General features: G+C 51.8%; 1 protein-coding gene across 4 annotated transcripts in view; it reads right to left on the bottom strand.

Moving 5' to 3' along the window:
• Nucleotides 1-17,156, bottom strand: part of LOC147086630 (solute carrier family 25 member 44-like) — a 146,961-nt gene that overhangs the window by 21,425 nt on the left and 108,380 nt on the right. For 2 of the 4 annotated variants that reach the window (XM_085978767.1, XM_085978768.1), the window contains exons 2-3: nucleotides 8,245-8,908; nucleotides 2,438-2,565 (exon numbers count right to left, since the gene is read on the bottom strand). In XM_085978767.1, coding sequence (XP_085834893.1) covers nucleotides 2,438-2,565; nucleotides 8,245-8,872 — 756 coding nt within the window. In that variant the 5' untranslated portion in view covers nucleotides 8,873-8,908. The remainder of the gene's footprint in view (nucleotides 1-2,437; nucleotides 2,566-8,244; nucleotides 8,909-17,156) is intronic. The other 2 variants (XM_085978769.1, XM_085978770.1) reach the window with 2 other exon arrangements.

Here is a 17,156-nt window from a genome sequence, read left to right as displayed (position 1 = left end):
TATTCCTGAAACTTATCGAAAGCGGGGTAGGAGGGAAAACATATGATGTAATTAAATCAATGTATACAAACAACAAATGTGCAGTTAAAATTGGAGACAAACAAACAAAATACTTCCCACAGGGGCGGGGGGTGACGCAGGGCTCGCCAATCTCACCGACACTCTTTAATATTTACATAAATGGATTGGCAAAACTACTTGAACAATCTACAGCACCCGGCCTCACCCTATATGAATCCAAGGTTAAATTCCTCCTCTATGCAGACGACCTGGTTCTGCTGTCACCAACTAAAGAGGGTCTACAGCAGAACCTGGACCTGCTGGAGTCGTACTGCCAGACTTGGGCCCTGACAATAAATCCCCAAAAAACCAAAGTCCTTGTGTTCCAGCAAAGATCCAAACATCAGGGACCCAAAATAAATTTCACAGTAGGAACAACCAAAATTGAACAAACCACTATCTACACATACTTGGGCTTAAAAATCAGTTCTACGGGAATCTTCAAACTGGCTGTGAATGAACTGAAAGAGAAAGCAAGAAGGGCTTTCTATGCCATCAAAAAATCAATCCAAATAGAAATCCCAATTAGCATTTGGCTCAAAATTTTCAAATCAGTAATTGAACCAATTGCACTCTATGGCAGTGAAGTATGGGGACCGCTAACTCAATGAGAATTCGCAAAATGGGACAAACACGCAATTGAGATCCTACATGCAGAATTCTGTAAAAGTATCCTCCGGACTCAAAGGAAAACAGTAAACAATGCATGCAGGGCGGAACTAGGCCAATATCCATTAATAATCACTATCCAAAAAAGAGCCACCAAATTTTGGAATCACCTACAAATGAGCAACCCCCAATGCTATCACTACGACGCCCTGAAATGCCAAGAGCTGACCATAAAGAAGAATACCCTCAGTCAACTAGTCCTGGGACTCAGTGAAGTAACTACTAACAATACTAACAATAACCAGCCCCAGGACAGTGACAGGGTAACACAAAGAATTCGACCCAACACAATCGTCGCTAAGCAAAAGGAAAAATATCTGACATATTGGGCAGAAACAACAAAAACCCAAAGCAAACTCAATTGCTACTTGGCCCTAAACAGACAATACAACATAGCTGATTACCTGACCATGGTAAAGGATAACAAACTGAGAAGAACCTTGACAAGGTACAGACTTAGCGAACATAGCCTAGCGATCGAAAAAGGCAGACACAGGCAGACCAGGCTGCCAAGAGAAGACAGGATATGCTCTCACTGCAGTCAGGGAGTAGTGGAGACAGAGATGCACTTCCTCACAGCCTGTGGAAAATATCAGGACATCAGGGAGAATTTCTACCAAAAATTCTCACAAATATGCCCTGAATTCAGAAATCTGAATGACAACCAAAAACTCCCATTCCTACTGGGAGAGGAGAGAAGCTGTGTAACACTGGCGGCACACTATGTTACAGCTTGCCATGAACAGAGGGACAACCAGTAAACTAAGAAATGAATATATATAAACAATGCGAATGTATATTTATACACTCAGGGATATACCTGTTTATACACTGTATGAATAGAACTGCGTTTATGTGCTCAACCATAAATGTATTTTGATGCTTTGGCAACATAAGATGTAACTTATCATGCCAATAAAGCGATTTGAATTGTGAATTGTGAGAGAGAGAGAGAGAGAGAGAGAGACAGAGAGAGAGAGAGAGAGAGAGAGAGAGAGAGACAGAGAGAGGGAGAGAGGGAGAGAGAGAGAGGGAGAGAGAGACAGAGAGAGACAGAGAGAGAGACAGAGAGAGAGAGAGAGAGAGAGACCCCAGATTTCAAGGAATTGGATGATCTGTCAAAATTGAGATTAGTCCTAGGAGAAGGAGACAGACCATACCTTGGGGCTAAATATGTAACAACATGTCACAACCTGAGGACTGTTTAAAAGTAAGACTGTTTAAAATTAATATTGAACGTACCAAATGAAGTAGAAAGACTGTTTAAAATTAATATTGTTTAAAAGTAATATTGTATATACCCAACAAATGTCAAATCGATTGACACCTACAGAATGTTGGAAAACTGTACCTTTTTGCAATGTAAGCTTTGGCAATATGGTTCTCTGTAAACTTTCATGCCAATAAAGCATTTGAACTGAACTGAACTGAACTGAGAGAGAGAGAGATAGAGAGAGAGATAGAGAGACTGAGTGAGACAGAGAGAGAGACAGAGTCAGACAGTCAGAAAATGACAGACAGAGAGACACACGCACACACACACACAGAGGGAGGGAGGGAGACAGACAAGGGGAGGCAGACAGACACACACGCACAGACAGAGGGAGTGAGAGAGAGACATACAGACAGGGAGTGAGAGTGTGACACAGAGACAGAGACACCAGGTGCTGGGGATTACTCTACACTCAGTACCCACACACCCCATTACCTGGACTCTCGCCCGGATCACGTCCATTGGGTTGGTGAGGGTGGAGGAAGTTACAGCTGCGAGCGGGCCAGCCACGGCCTGGACCAGCAGGTGGGGGCACACACTGGGAGTCATGTAGGACAGCTGCTCTGTAAGCACAAGAGACAAAGATTCAGGCCTTCATTACAGCTGAGATTCAGCACGCTGACAGACACAGCAGGTTCACCCGCTACTGAAACACATCAATACCAGTCCTGTACCCCAGTGTTAGTGACAGACCTGTACCCACCAGTACTGTACCCCAGTGTTAGTGACAGACCTGTACCCACCAGTACTGTACCCCAGTGTTAGTGACAGACCTGTACCCACCAGTACTGTACCCCAGTGTTAGTGACAGACCTGTACCCACCAGTACTGTACCCCAGTGTTATACAGTGACAGACCTGTACCCACCAGTACTGTACCCCAGTGTTAGTGACAGACCTGTACCCACCAGTACTGTACCCCAGTGTTAGTGACAGACCTGTACCCACCAGTGCTGTACCCCAGTGTTATACAGTGACAGACCTGTACCCACCAGTACTGTACCCGTGTTATACAGCGACAGACCTGTACCCACCAGTACTGTACCCCACTGTTATACAGTGACAGACCTGTACCCACCAGTACTGTACCCCAGTGTTATACAGTGACAGACCTGTACCCACAAGCACTGTACCCCAGTGTTATACAGCGACAGACCTGTACCCACCAGTACTGTACCCCAGTGTTATACAGTGACAGACCTGTACCCACCAGTACTGTACCCCAGTGTTATACAGTGACAGACCTGTACCCACCAGTACTGTACCCCAGTGTTATACAGTGACAGACCTGTACCCACCAGTACTGTACCCCAGTGTTATAGAGTGACAGGCCTGTACCCACCAGTACTGTACCCCAGTGTTATAGTGACAGACCTGTACCCACCAGTACTGTACCCCAGTGTTATACACTGACAGACCAGTACCCACCAGTACTGTACCCGTGTTATACAGTGAGAGACCTGTACCCACCAGTCCTGTACCCCAGTGTTACAGTGACAGACCTGTACCCACCAGTACTGTACCCCAGTGTTAGTGACAGACCTGTACCCACCAGTACTGTACCCCAGTGTTACAGTGACAGACCTGTAGCCACCAGTACTGTACCCCAGTGTTAGTGACAGACCTGTACCCACCAGTACTGTACCCCAGTGTTATACAGCGACAGACCTGTACCCACCAGTACTGTACCCCCGTGTTATACAGTGACAGACCTGTACCCACCAGTACTGTACCCGTGTTATACAGCGACAGACCTGTACCCCAGTGTTATACAGCGACAGACCTGTACCCACCAGTACTGTACCCGTGTTATACAGTGACAGACCTGTACCCACCAGTACTGTACCCCAGTGTTATACAGTGACAGACCTGTACCCAGCAGTACTGTACCCCAGTGTTAGTGACAGACCTGTACCTACCAGTACTGTACCCGTGTCACAGTGACAGACCTGTACCCACCAGTACTGTACCCCAGTTAGTGACAGACCTGTACCCACCAGTACTGTACCCCAGTGTTATACAGTGACAGACCTGTACCCACGAGTACTGTACCCCAGTGTTAGTGACAGACCTGTACCCACCAGTACTGTACCCGAGTTATACAGTGACAGACCTGTACCCACCAGTACTGTACCCCAGTGTTATACAGCGACAGACCTGTACCCTCCAGTACTGTACCCCAGTGTTATACAGTGACAGACCTGTACCCACCAGTACTGTACCCGTGTTATACAGTGACAGACCTGTACCCACCAGTACTGTACCCCAGTGTTATACAGTGACAGACCTGTACCCACCAGTACAGTACCCCAGTGTTATACAGTGACAGACCTGTACCCACCAGTACTGTACCCTAGTGTTATACAGTGACAGACCTGTACCCACCAGTACTGTTCCCCAGTGTTATACAGTGACAGACCTGTACCCACCAGTACTGTACCCCAGTTATAGTGTGACAGACCTGTACCTACCAGTACTGTACCCCAGTGTTATACAGTGACAGACCTGTACCCACCAGTACTGTACCCGTGTTATACAGCGACAGACCTGTACCCACCAGTACTGTTCCCCAGTGTTATAGTGACAGACCTGTACCCACCAGTACTGTACCCCAGTGTTATACAGTGGCAGACCTGTCCCCACCAGTACTGTACCCCAGTGTTATACAGGGACAGACCTGTACCCACCAGTACTGTACCCCAGTGTTATACAGGGACAGACCTGTACCCACCAGTACTGTACCCCAGTGATATACAGTGACAGACCTGTACCCACCAGTACAGTACCTGTGTTATACAGTGACAGACCTGTACCCACCAGTACTCTACCCCAGTGTTATACAGTGACAGACCTGTACTCACCAGTACTGTACCCGTGTTATACAGTGACAGACCTGTACCCACCAGTACTGTACCCCAGTGTTATACAGTGGCAGACCTGTGCCCACCGGTACCGTATCCCAGTGTTATACAGAGACAGATCTGTACCCACCAGTACTGTACCCCAGTGTGAGTGTGCTGGGATGTGTCACTCCGGGATCCTCTCCCCAGTAGTGAGTGTGCTGGGATGTGTTACTCCCCCTCTCCCCAGTAGTGAGTGTGCTGGGATGTGTCACTCCGGGACCCTCTCCCCAGTAGTGAGTGTGCTGGGATGTGTTACTCCGGGACCCTCTCCCCAGTAGTGAGTGTGTTGGGAAGTGTTACTCCGGGACCCTCTCCCCAGTAGTGAGTGTGCTGGTATGTGTTACTCCCCCTCTCCCCAGTCGTGAGTGTGCTGGGATGTGTTACTCCGGGACCCTCTCTCCAGTAGTGAGAGTGCTGGGATGTGTTACTCCGGGACCCTCTCCCCAGTAGTGAGTGTGCTGGGATGTGTTACTCCGGGACCCTCTCCCCAGTAGTGAGTGTGCTGGGATGTGTTACTCCGGGGCCCTCTCCCCAGTGGTGAGTGTGCTGGGATGTGTTACTCCAGGACCCTCTCCCCAGTAGTGAGTGTGCTGGGATGTGTTACTCCGGGACCCTCTCCCCGGTAGTGAGTGTGCTGGGATGTGTTACTCCCCCTCTCCCCAGTAGTGAGTGTGCTGGGATGTGTTACTCCGGGACCCTCTCCCCAGTAGTGAGTGTGCTGGGATGTGTTACTCCGGGACCCTCCCCCTAGTAGTGGGTGTGCTGGGATGTGTTACTCCGGGACCCTCTCCCCAGTAGTGAGTGTGCTGGGATGTGTTACTCCCCCTCTCCCCAGTAGTGAGTGTGCTGGGATGTGTTACTCCAGGACCCTCTCCCCAGTAGTGAGTGTGCTGGGATGTGTTACTCCGGGACCCTCTCCCCAGTAGTGAGTGTGCTGGGATGTGTTACTCCGGGACCCTCTCCCCAGTAGTGAGTGTGCTGGGATGTGTTACTCCGGGACCCTCTTCCCAGTAGTGAGTGTGCTGGGATGTGTTACTCCGGGACCCTCTCCCCAGTAGTGAGTGTGCTGGGATGTGTTACTCCGGGACCCTCTCCCCAGTAGTGAGTGTGCTGGGATGTGTTACTCCGGGACCCTCTCCCCAGTAGTGAGTGTGCTGGGATGTGTTACTCCGGGACCCTCGCCCCAGTAGTGAGTGTGCTGGGATGTGTTACTCCGGGACCCTCTCCCCAGTAGTGAGTGTGCTGGGATGTGTTACTCCGGGACCCTCTCCCCAGTAGTGAGTGTGCTGGGATGTGTTACTCCCCCTCTCCCCAGTAGTGAGTGTGCTGGGATGTGTTACTCCGGGACCCTCTGCCCAGTAGTGAGTGTGCTGGGATGTGTTACTCCAGGACCCTCTCCCCAATAGTGAGTGTACTGGGATTCGTTACTCCGGGGCCCTCTCCACAGTAGTGAGTATGTTGGGATGTGTTACTCCCCCTCTCCCCAGTAGTGAGTGTGCTGGGATGTGTTACTCCAGGACCCTCTCCCCAGTAGTGAGTGTGCTGGGATGTGTTACTCCGGGACCCTCTCCCCAGTAGTGAGTGTGCTGGGATGTGTTACTCCCCCTCTCCCCAGTAGTGAGTGTACTGGGATTTGTTACTCCGGGACCCTCTCCACAGTAGTGAGTATGCTGGGATGTGTTACTCCAGGACCCTGTGCTGGGATGTGTTACTCCGGGACCCTCCCCCTAGTAGCGGGTGTGCTGGGATGTGTTACTCCGGGACCCTCTCCCCAGTAGTGAGTATGCTGGGATGTGTTACTCCGGGACCCTCTCCCCAGTAGTGAGTGTGCTGGGATGTGTTACTCCAGGACCCTGTGCTGGGATGTGTTACTCCGGGACCCTCCCCCTAGTAGCGGGTGTGCTGGGATGTGTTACTCCGGGACCCTCTCCCCAGTAGTGAGTATGCTGGGATGTGTTACTCCGGGACCCTCTCCCCAGCAATGATTGTGTTGGGCTGGATTACGCTGTGGACACAGGTGTATCCTGCCAAGGGAAACTCTGCCCAGGGTGGACCCGAGTGGCAGGCAGTGACTAGTGGGGTACCGCAGGGATCGGTCCTAGGACCCCAGCCATTCACAATATATATTAATGATCTAGACGAGGGAACTAGATGTAATATCTCCAAGTTTGCAGATGACACAAAGCTGGGTGGGCGTGTGTGCTGTGAGGAGGATGCCGGGAAGCTCCAGTATGATTTGGGCAGATTGGGTGATTATACTGCATCTGCCATGCATCTGCCCAATGTGGATAAATGTGAGGTTATCCACTTCGGTGGCAAAAACAGGAAGACAGATTATTATCTGAATGACAATAGATTGGGAGAAGGGGAAGTGCAACGAGACCTGGGTGTCCTTGTGCACCAGTCGCTGAAGGTAAGCATGCAGGTGCAGCAGGCGGTTAAGAAGACAAATGGTATGTTGGCCTTCGTAGCGAGAGGATTCGAGTACAGGAACAAGGATGTCTTGCTGCAGTTGTACAGGGCCTTGGTGAGACCACACCTTGAGCATTGTGTGCAGTTTTGGTCGCCTTATCTGAGGAAGGATGTTCTTGCCATGGAGGGAGTGCAGCGAAGATTCACCAGACTGATATCTGGGATGGCAGGAATGACGTATGAGGAGAGATTGGGTCGATTGGGCTTATATTCGCTAGAGTTTAGAAGAATGAGACGGGATCTCATTGAAACTTATAAAATTCTGGCAGGACTAGACAGACTAGATGCAGGAAGGCTGTTCCCGATGGCGGGGGAGTCCAGAACCAGGGGTCACAGTCTAAGGATAAAGGGGTAAGCCATTTAGGACAGAGATGAGGAGGAATTTCTTCACCCAGAGAGTGGTGAACCTGTGGAATTCTCTACCACAGAAGGCAGTGGAGGCCAATTCATTAAATATATTCAAGAAGGAGTTAGATATATTTCTTGAGGCTAAAGGGATCAAGGGGTATGGGGAGAAGGCAGGGACAGGGTACTGAATTTGGATGATCAGCCATGATCTCATTGAATGGCGGAGCGGGCTCGAGGGGCCGAATGGCCGACTCCTGCTCCGACCTTCTATGTTTCTATGACCCAATCCCCTGATCTGCAGTGTTAAAGACACCAGCTTCGCATCTCTGAGAGACACTCGCCCACCCTCCCTGTCCCCAGGGCTCAAAGCCCGAACTCCTCGACTCCCAAAGAACTTGGCCACACACACTACACTCTGAGTGAGGGAACAGTGGGAGGCCCCGCTTCCTACAAGAGGGCGCCCTCCTCGTAACTGGGCCCTGCTGTGCAGCCTTGCCAGGCAGTGAAGGATCGTACCCACCTGCGTACAGGTGGTAGAAGGGCCACCACAGCGCACTGTTGGGGATGTAGGTCATGAGGGAGGCGGCGTAGCCTCGGTAGAACCCTCGCAGGCCGTCCAAGCGGAAGATCTGCACCATGACGTCTTTGGTCTGGCCCATGACCAGCTGGCGCTTGCCTGTGCCCGTCACCTCCCTGGGCGGCACCTTGAAGCGGCCCATCGCCTGGCCCTGGACCATCAGGTGCTGCGAGACGATGTCGATGGGCACGGTGATGCTCTGCGCCACCAGCGAGGCCGAGCCCCCAGCGATCACTGACTTCACCACGTTGCTGTTGTTGTACTGTGCCACGTACTTGCGGGTGAGCTCGTAGGTGGTAACGTAACACTGGCCGGAGATGAGCGTGAAGGTGTTGACCAGGAAGCCTCGGTACAGCCCCGACATGCCCTCCGCTCGCAGGATCTTGGCGAAGGCGTCGAAGGTGCCGCCGTACAAGCTCTTGCCCTTCTGGACCTGCAGCCGGGTGCGGATCAAGGTGAACGGGTAGACACTGACCCGGATGGCCATGGTCATAAACACTCCGAACATGTAGAACTTGCGCTTGTCCAAGTCCTCCCACTCGATGATCTGGATCTTGCGCTTGTCCTCCATGGTGAGCTCAGGCCAATTCAATCTCCGGACAGGCACCTGGGCAAACCGAAACACAAACGATTAAACCCGTGCCCAGCTCGTCCGCCAGGATTCACCAGCAATCCGGTCCTACCAAGAGTCTCGAGCGGCAAGAGCCACAGGTACCGACAGGCATGGAGACCGCCCGATCGACGGGTCATCAGCACCACCTCGCGGCAAGGGCAGTCTCCGTAACTCAACATGTCAAAACTGTGCCATAACCGCGCCGTGCCCACCTCCGTCGTACCAGGCTCCCTTGCCGCGCCGCATCTGCCTCGTGCCCGCCTCCCGCGCCGCACCGTAGCCGTCCCCCTCGCTGCACCTTACCCAGCTCCCACAGTGCGCTGTACCCAGCTCCCACGTCGTACCCGGCTCAGGCACCGCACCAGCCTCCCTCGCCGCACCATACCCGCCCCCCAAGCGCATCCCATGCCGCACCGTACCCGTCTCCTATGCTGCACCATACCCGCCTCCCAGGCCTATCTCACCACACCGTACCCCAGTGTTATCCAGTGACAGACCTGTACCCACCAGTACTGTACCCCAGTGTTATAGTGACTGACCTGTACCCACCAGTACTGTACCCCAGTGTTATACAGCGAGACCTGTGCCCACCAGTACTGTACCCCAGTGTTATACAGTGACAGACCTGTACCCACCAGTACTGTACCCGTCTTATACAGTGACAGACCTGTACCCAGCAGTACTGTACCCCAGTGTTATACTGTGACAGACCTGCACCCACCAGTACTGTGCCCGTGTTAGTGACAGACCTGTACCCACCAGTACTGTACCCCAGTGTTATAGTGACAGACCTTACCCACCAGTACTGTACCCGTGTTATAGTGACAGACCTGTACCCACCAGTACTGTACCCGTGTTATACAGTGACAGACCTGTACCCACCAGTACTGTACCCCATTGTTATACAGTGACAGACCTGTACCCACCAGTACTGTACCCCAGTGTTATACAGCAACAGACCTGCACCCACCAGTACTGTACCCCAGTGTTATAGTTACAGACCTGTACCCCAGTGTTATACGTTGACAGACCTGTACCCGCCACTACTGCATCCCAGTGTTTTACAGCGACAGACCTGTACCCACCAGTACTGTACCCGTCATACAGTGAGAGACCTGTACCCACCAGTGCTGTACCCCAGTGTTATACAGTGACAGACCTGTACCCACCAGTACTGTACCCCAGTGTTATACAGTGACAGACCTGTACCCACCAGTAATCACAGAATCCTCACAGTGCAGATAGAGGCCATTTTGGCCCATCGAGCCTGCACCGACACAGATCCCATCCTATCCCCGTAACCCCACGTATTTAATCCCCTAACACTAAGGGTCAATTTATCATAGCCAAATCAACCCAAATCAACCTAACCTGCACATCTTTGGACTGTGGGAGGAAACCGGAGCACCCGGAGGAAACCCACGCAGACACAGGGAGAATGTGCAAACTCCACACAGACAGTCGCCCGAGGCCAGATTTGAACCCGGGTCCCTGGCGCTGTGAGGCAACAGTGCTAACCACTATGCCACCGGGCCCCCCGTTGTACCGCAGTGTTATACAGAGACAGACCTGTACCCACCAGTACTGTACGCCAGTGTTATACAGGGACAGACCTCTACCCACCAGTACCGTACCCCAGTGTGAAACAGCGACAGAGCTGTACGCACCAGTACTGTACCCCACTGTTATACAGCGACAGACCTGTACCCACCAGTACTGTACCCCAGTGTTATACAGTGACAGACCTGTACCCACCAGTACTGTACCCCAGTGTTATACAGTGACAGACCTGTACCCACCAGTACTGTACCCCAGTGTTATACAGGGACAGAGCTGTACCCACCAGTACTGTACCCCAGTGTGAAACAGCGACAGACCTGTACCCACCAGTACCGTACCCCAGTGTGAAACAGCGACAGAGCTGTACCCACCAGTACTGCACCCGTGTTATACAGTGACAGACCTGTACCCACCAGTACTGTGCCCCAGTGTTAGTGACAGACCTGTACCCACCAGTACTGTACCCCAGTGTTAGTGACAGACCTGTACCCACCAGTACTGTACCCGTGTGAAACAGCGACAGACCTGTACCCACCAGTACTGTACCCCAGTGTTATAGTGACAGACCAGTACCCACCAGTACTGTACCCGTGTTATACAGCGACAGACCTGTACCCACCAGTACTGTACCCCACTGTTATACAGCGACAGACCTGTACCCACCAGTACTGTACCCCAGTGTTATACAGCGACAGACCTGTACCCACCCGTACTGTACCCCAGTGTTATACAGCGACAGACCTGCACCCACCAGTACTGTACCCCAGTGTTATACAGTGACAGACCTGTACCCACCAGTACTGTACCCGTGTTATACAGTGACAGACCTGTACCCACCAGTACTGTACCCCAGTGTTATACAGTGACAGACCTGTACCCACCAGTACTGTACCCCAGTGTTATAGTGACAGACCAGTACCCACCAGTACTGTACCCCAGTGTTATACAGCGACAGACCTGTACCCACCAGAACTGTACCCCACTGTTATACAGCGACAGACCTGTACCCACCAGTACTGTACCCCACTGTTATACAGCGACAGACCTGTACCCACCCGTACTGTACCCCAGTGTTATACAGCGACAGACCTGCACCCACCAGTACTGTACCCCAGTGTTATACAGTGACAGACCTGTACCCACCAGTACTGTACCCGTGTTATACAGTGACAGACCTGTACCCACCACTGTACCCCAGTGTTATACCATGACAGACCTGTACCCACCAGTACTGTGCCCCAGTGTTATACAGCGACAGACCTGTACCCACCAGTACTGTACCCCAGTGTTATACAGCAACAGACCGGTTCCCACCAGTCCTGTACCCACCAGTACTGTACCCCAGTGTTAGTGACAGACCTGTACCCACCAGTACTGTACCCGTGTGAAACAGCGACAGACCTGTACCCACCAGTACTGTACCCCAGTGTTATAGTGACAGACCAGTACCCACCAGTACTGTACCCGTGTTATACAGCGACAGACCTGTACCCACCAGTACTGTACCCCACTGTTATACAGCGACAGACCTGTACCCACCAGTACTGTACCCCAGTGTTATACAGCGACAGACCTGTACCCACCCGTACTGTACCCCAGTGTTATACAGCGACAGACCTGCACCCACCAGTACTGTACCCCAGTGTTATACAGTGACAGACCTGTACCCACCAGTACTGTACCCGTGTTATACAGTGACAGACCTGTACCCACCAGTACTGTACCCCAGTGTTATACAGTGACAGACCTGTACCCACCAGTACTGTACCCCAGTGTTATAGTGACAGACCAGTACCCACCAGTACTGTACCCCAGTGTTATACAGCGACAGACCTGTACCCACCAGTACTGTACCCCACTGTTATACAGCGACAGACCTGTACCCACCAGTACTGTACCCCACTGTTATACAGCGACAGACCTGTACCCACCCGTACTGTACCCCAGTGTTATACAGCGACAGACCTGCACCCACCAGTACTGTACCCCAGTGTTATACAGTGACAGACCTGTACCCACCAGTACTGTACCCGTGTTATACAGTGACAGACCTGTACCCACCACTGTACCCCAGTGTTATACCATGACAGACCTGTACCCACCAGTACTGTGCCCCAGTGTTATACAGCGACAGACCTGTACCCACCAGTACTGTACCCCAGTGTTATACAGCAACAGACCGGTTCCCACCAGTCCTGTACCCACCAGTACTGTACCCCAGTGTTGTACACTGACAGACCTGTCCCCACCAGTACTGTACCCCAGTGTTATACACTGACAGACCTGTACCCACCAGTCCTGTACCCCAGTGCTATACAGTGACAGACCTGTACCCACCAGTACTGTACCCCAGTGTTATACAGGGACAGACCTGTACCCACCAGTACTGTACCCCAGTGTTATACAGTGACAGACCTGTACCCACCAGTACTGTACCCCAGTGTGATAGTGACAGACCTGTACCCACCAGTACTGTACCCCAGTGTTATAGTGACAGACCTGTACCCACCAGTACTGTATCCCAGTGTAATACAGCGACAGACCGGTACCCACCAGTACTGTACCCCAGTGTTATACAGTGACAGACCTGTACCCACCAGTACTGTACCCCAGCCTTATACAGTGACAGACCTGTACCCACCAGTACTGTACCCCAGTGTTATACAGTGACAGACCTGTACCCACCAGTGCTGTACCCGTGTTATACCATGACAGACCTGTACCCACCAGTACTGTACCCCAGTGTTATACAGCGACAGACCTGTACCCACCAGTACTGTTCCCCACTTTTATACAGCGACAGACCTGTACCCACCAGTACTGTACCCGTGTTATACAGTGACAGACCTGTACCCACCAGTACTGTACCCCAGTGTTATACCGTGACATACCTGTACCCACCAGTACTGTACCCCAGTGTTATGCAGCGACAGACCTGTACCCACCAGTACTGTACCCCAGTGTTATACAGCGACAGACTTGTACCCACTAGTACTGTACCCCAGTGTTATACCATGACAGACCTGTACCCACCAGTACTGTACCCCAGTGTTATACAGCGACAGACCTGTACCCACCAGTACTGTACCCGTTATACAGCGACAGACATGTACCCACCAGTACTGTACCCCAGTGTTATACAGTGACAGACCTGTACCCACCAGTACTGTACCCCAGTGTTATACCGTGACAGACCTGTACCCACCAGTACTGTACCCGTGTTATGCAGCGACAGACCTGTACCCACCAGTACTGTACCCGTGTTATACAGCGACAGACTTGTACCAACTAGTACTGTACCCGTGTTATACAGCGACAGACCTGTAACCCCCAGTACTGTACCCGTGTTATACAGTGACAGACCTGTACCCACCAGTACTGTACCCCAGTGTTATACAGCGACAGACCTGTACCCACCAGTACTGTACCCCAGTGTTATACCGTTACAGACCTGTACCCACCAGTACTGTACCCCAGTGTTATACAGTGACAGACCTGTACCCACCAGTACTGTACCCCAGTGTTATACAGTGACAGACCTGTACCCACCAGTACCGTACCCCAGTGTTATACAGCGACAGACCTGTACCCACCAGTCCTGTACCCCAGTGTTATACAGTGACAGACCTGTACCCACCAGTACTGTACCCCAGTGTTAAACACTGACAGACCTGTACCCACCAGTACTGTACCCCAGTGTTATACAGTGACAGACCTGTACCCACCAGTACTGTACCCCAGTGTTATACAGGGACAGACCTGTACCCACCAGTACTGTACTCGTGTGTTATACAGTGACAGACCTGTACCCACCAGTACTGTACCCCAGTGTTATAGTGACAGACCTGTACCCACCAGTAATGTACCCCAGTGTTATACAGTGACAGACCTGTACCCACCAGTACTGTACCCCAGTGTTATACAGTGACAGACCTGTACCCACCAGCACTGTACCCCAGTGTTATACAGTGACAGACCTGTACCCACCAGTACTGTACCCGTGTAATACAGTGACAGACCTGTACCCACCAGTACTGTACCCCAGTGTTATACAGGGACAGACCTGTACCCACCAGTACTGTACCCCAGTGTTATACAGCGACAGACCTGTACCCACCAGCACTGTACCCCAGTGTTATACAGGGACAGACCTGTACCCACCAGTACTGTACCCCAGTGTTATACAGTGACAGACCTGTACCCACCAGTACTGTACCCCAGTGTTATACAGTGACAGACCTGTACCCACCAGTACTGTACCCCAGTGTTATACAGGGACAGACCTGTACCCGCCAGTACAGTACCCCAGTGTTATACAGTGACAGACCTGTACCCACCTGTACTGTACCCCAGTGTTATACAGCGACAGACCTGTACCCACCTGTACTGTACCCCAGTGCTTTACAGTGACAGACCTGTACCCAGCAGTACTGTACCCCAGTGTTATACAGCGACAGACCTGTACCCACCTGTACTGTACCCCAGTGTTATACAGGGACAGACCTGTACCCGCCAGTACAGTACCCCAGTGTTATACAGTGACAGACCTGTACCCACCTGTACTGTACCCCAGTGTTATACAGGGACAGACCTGTACCCGCCAGTACAGTACCCCAGTGTTATACAGTGACAGACCTGTACCCACCAGTACTGTACCCCAGTGTTATACAGTGACAGACCTGTACCCACCAGTACTGTACCCCAGTGTTATACAGTGACAGACCTGTACCCACCAGTACTGTACCCCAGTGTTATACAGGGACAGACCTGTACCCACCAGTACTGTACCCCAGTGTTATACAGTGACAGACCTGTACCCACCAGTACTGTACCCCAGTGTTATACAGGGACAGACCTGTACCCGCCAGTACAGTACCCCAGTGTTATACAGTGACAGACCTGTACCCGCCAGTACTGTACCCCAGTGTTATACAGTGACAGACCTGTACCCACCAGTACTGTACCCCAGTGTTATACAGTGACAGACCTGTACCCGCCAGTACTGTACCCCAGTGTTATACAGTGACAGACCTGTACCCGCCAGTACTGTACCCCAGTGTTATACAGCGACAGACCTGTACCCACCAGTACTGTACCCCAGTGTTATACAGAGACAGACCTGTACCCACCAGTACTGTACCCCAGTGTTATACAGCGACAGACCTGTACCCACCAGTACTGTACCCCAGTGTTATGCAGTGACAGACCTGTACCCACCAGTACTGTACCCCAGTGTTATACCGTGACAGACCTGTACCCACCAGTACTGTACCCCAGTGTTATACAGCGGCAGACCTGTACCCGCCAGTACTGTACCCCAGTGTTATACAGTGACAGACCAGTACCCACCAGTACTGTACCCCGTGTTATACAGCGGCAGACCTGTACCCGCCAGTGCTGTACCCCAGTGTTATACAGCGACAGACCTGTACCCACCAGTACTGTACCAGTGTTATACAGTGACAGACCTGTACCCACCTGTACTGTAGCCCAGTGTTATACAGTGACAGACCTGTACCCACCACTACTGTACCCCAGTGTTATACAGCGACAGACCTGTACCCACTAGTACTGTACCCCAGTGTTATACAGTGACAGACCTGTACCCACCAGTACTGTACCCCAGTGTTAAGCCGTGACAGACCTGTACCCAGCAGTACTGTACCCGTGTTATACAGTGACAGACCTGTACCCACCAGTACTGTACCCGTGTTATACAGTGACAGACCAGTACCCACCAGTACTGTACCCCAGTGTTATACAGCGACAGACCTGTACCCACCAGTACTGTACCCCCGTGTTATACAGGGACAGACCTGTACCCACCAGTACTGTACCCCAGTGTTATACAGGGACAGACCTGTACCCACCAGTACTGTACCCCCGTGTTATACAGGGACAGACCTGTACCCACCAGTACTGTACCCCCGTGTTATACAGGGACAGACCTGTACCCACAAGTACTGTACCCCAGTGTTATACAGTGACAGACCTGTACCCACCAGTACTGTACCCCAGTGTTATACAGTGACAGACCTGTCCCCACCAGTACTGTATCCCAGTGTTATACAGCGACAGACCTGTACCCACCAGCACTGTGCCCCAGTGTTATACAGTGACAGACCTGTACCCACCAGTACTGTACCCCAGTGTTATACAGTGACAGGCCTGTACCCACCAGTACTGTACCCCAGTGTTATACAGTGACAGACCTGTACCCACCAGTACTGTACCCCAGTGTTATACAGACAGACCTGTACCCACCAATACTGTACCCCAGTGTTATACAGTGACAGACCTGTACCCACCAGTACTGTACCCCAGTGTTACACAGTGACAGACCTGTACCCACCAGTACTGTACCCCAGTGTTACACAGTGACAAACCTGTACCCACCAGTACTGTACCCGTGTTATACCATGACAGACCTGTACCCACCAGTACCGTACCCCAGTGTTATACAGCGACAGACCTGTACCCACCAGTACTGTACCCCAGTGTTATACAGCGACAGACCTGTACCCACCAGTACTGTACCCCACTGTTATACAGCGACAGACCTGTACCCACCAGCACTGTACCCCAGTGTTATACAGTGACAGACCTGTACCCACCAGTCCTGTACCCCAGTGTTATACAGTGACAGACCTGTACCCACCAGTACTGTACCCCAGTGTTATAC

This window comes from Somniosus microcephalus, unplaced genomic scaffold (assembly GCF_052327205.1).
Source record: "Somniosus microcephalus isolate GS21.2 unplaced genomic scaffold, FLI_Smic_1.0 unresolved_chr7, whole genome shotgun sequence".
Classification (NCBI taxonomy): domain Eukaryota; kingdom Metazoa; phylum Chordata; class Chondrichthyes; order Squaliformes; family Somniosidae; genus Somniosus; species Somniosus microcephalus.
Note: the sequence above shows the minus strand (reverse complement) of the source record. Positions and strands in the feature narration are given on the sequence as shown.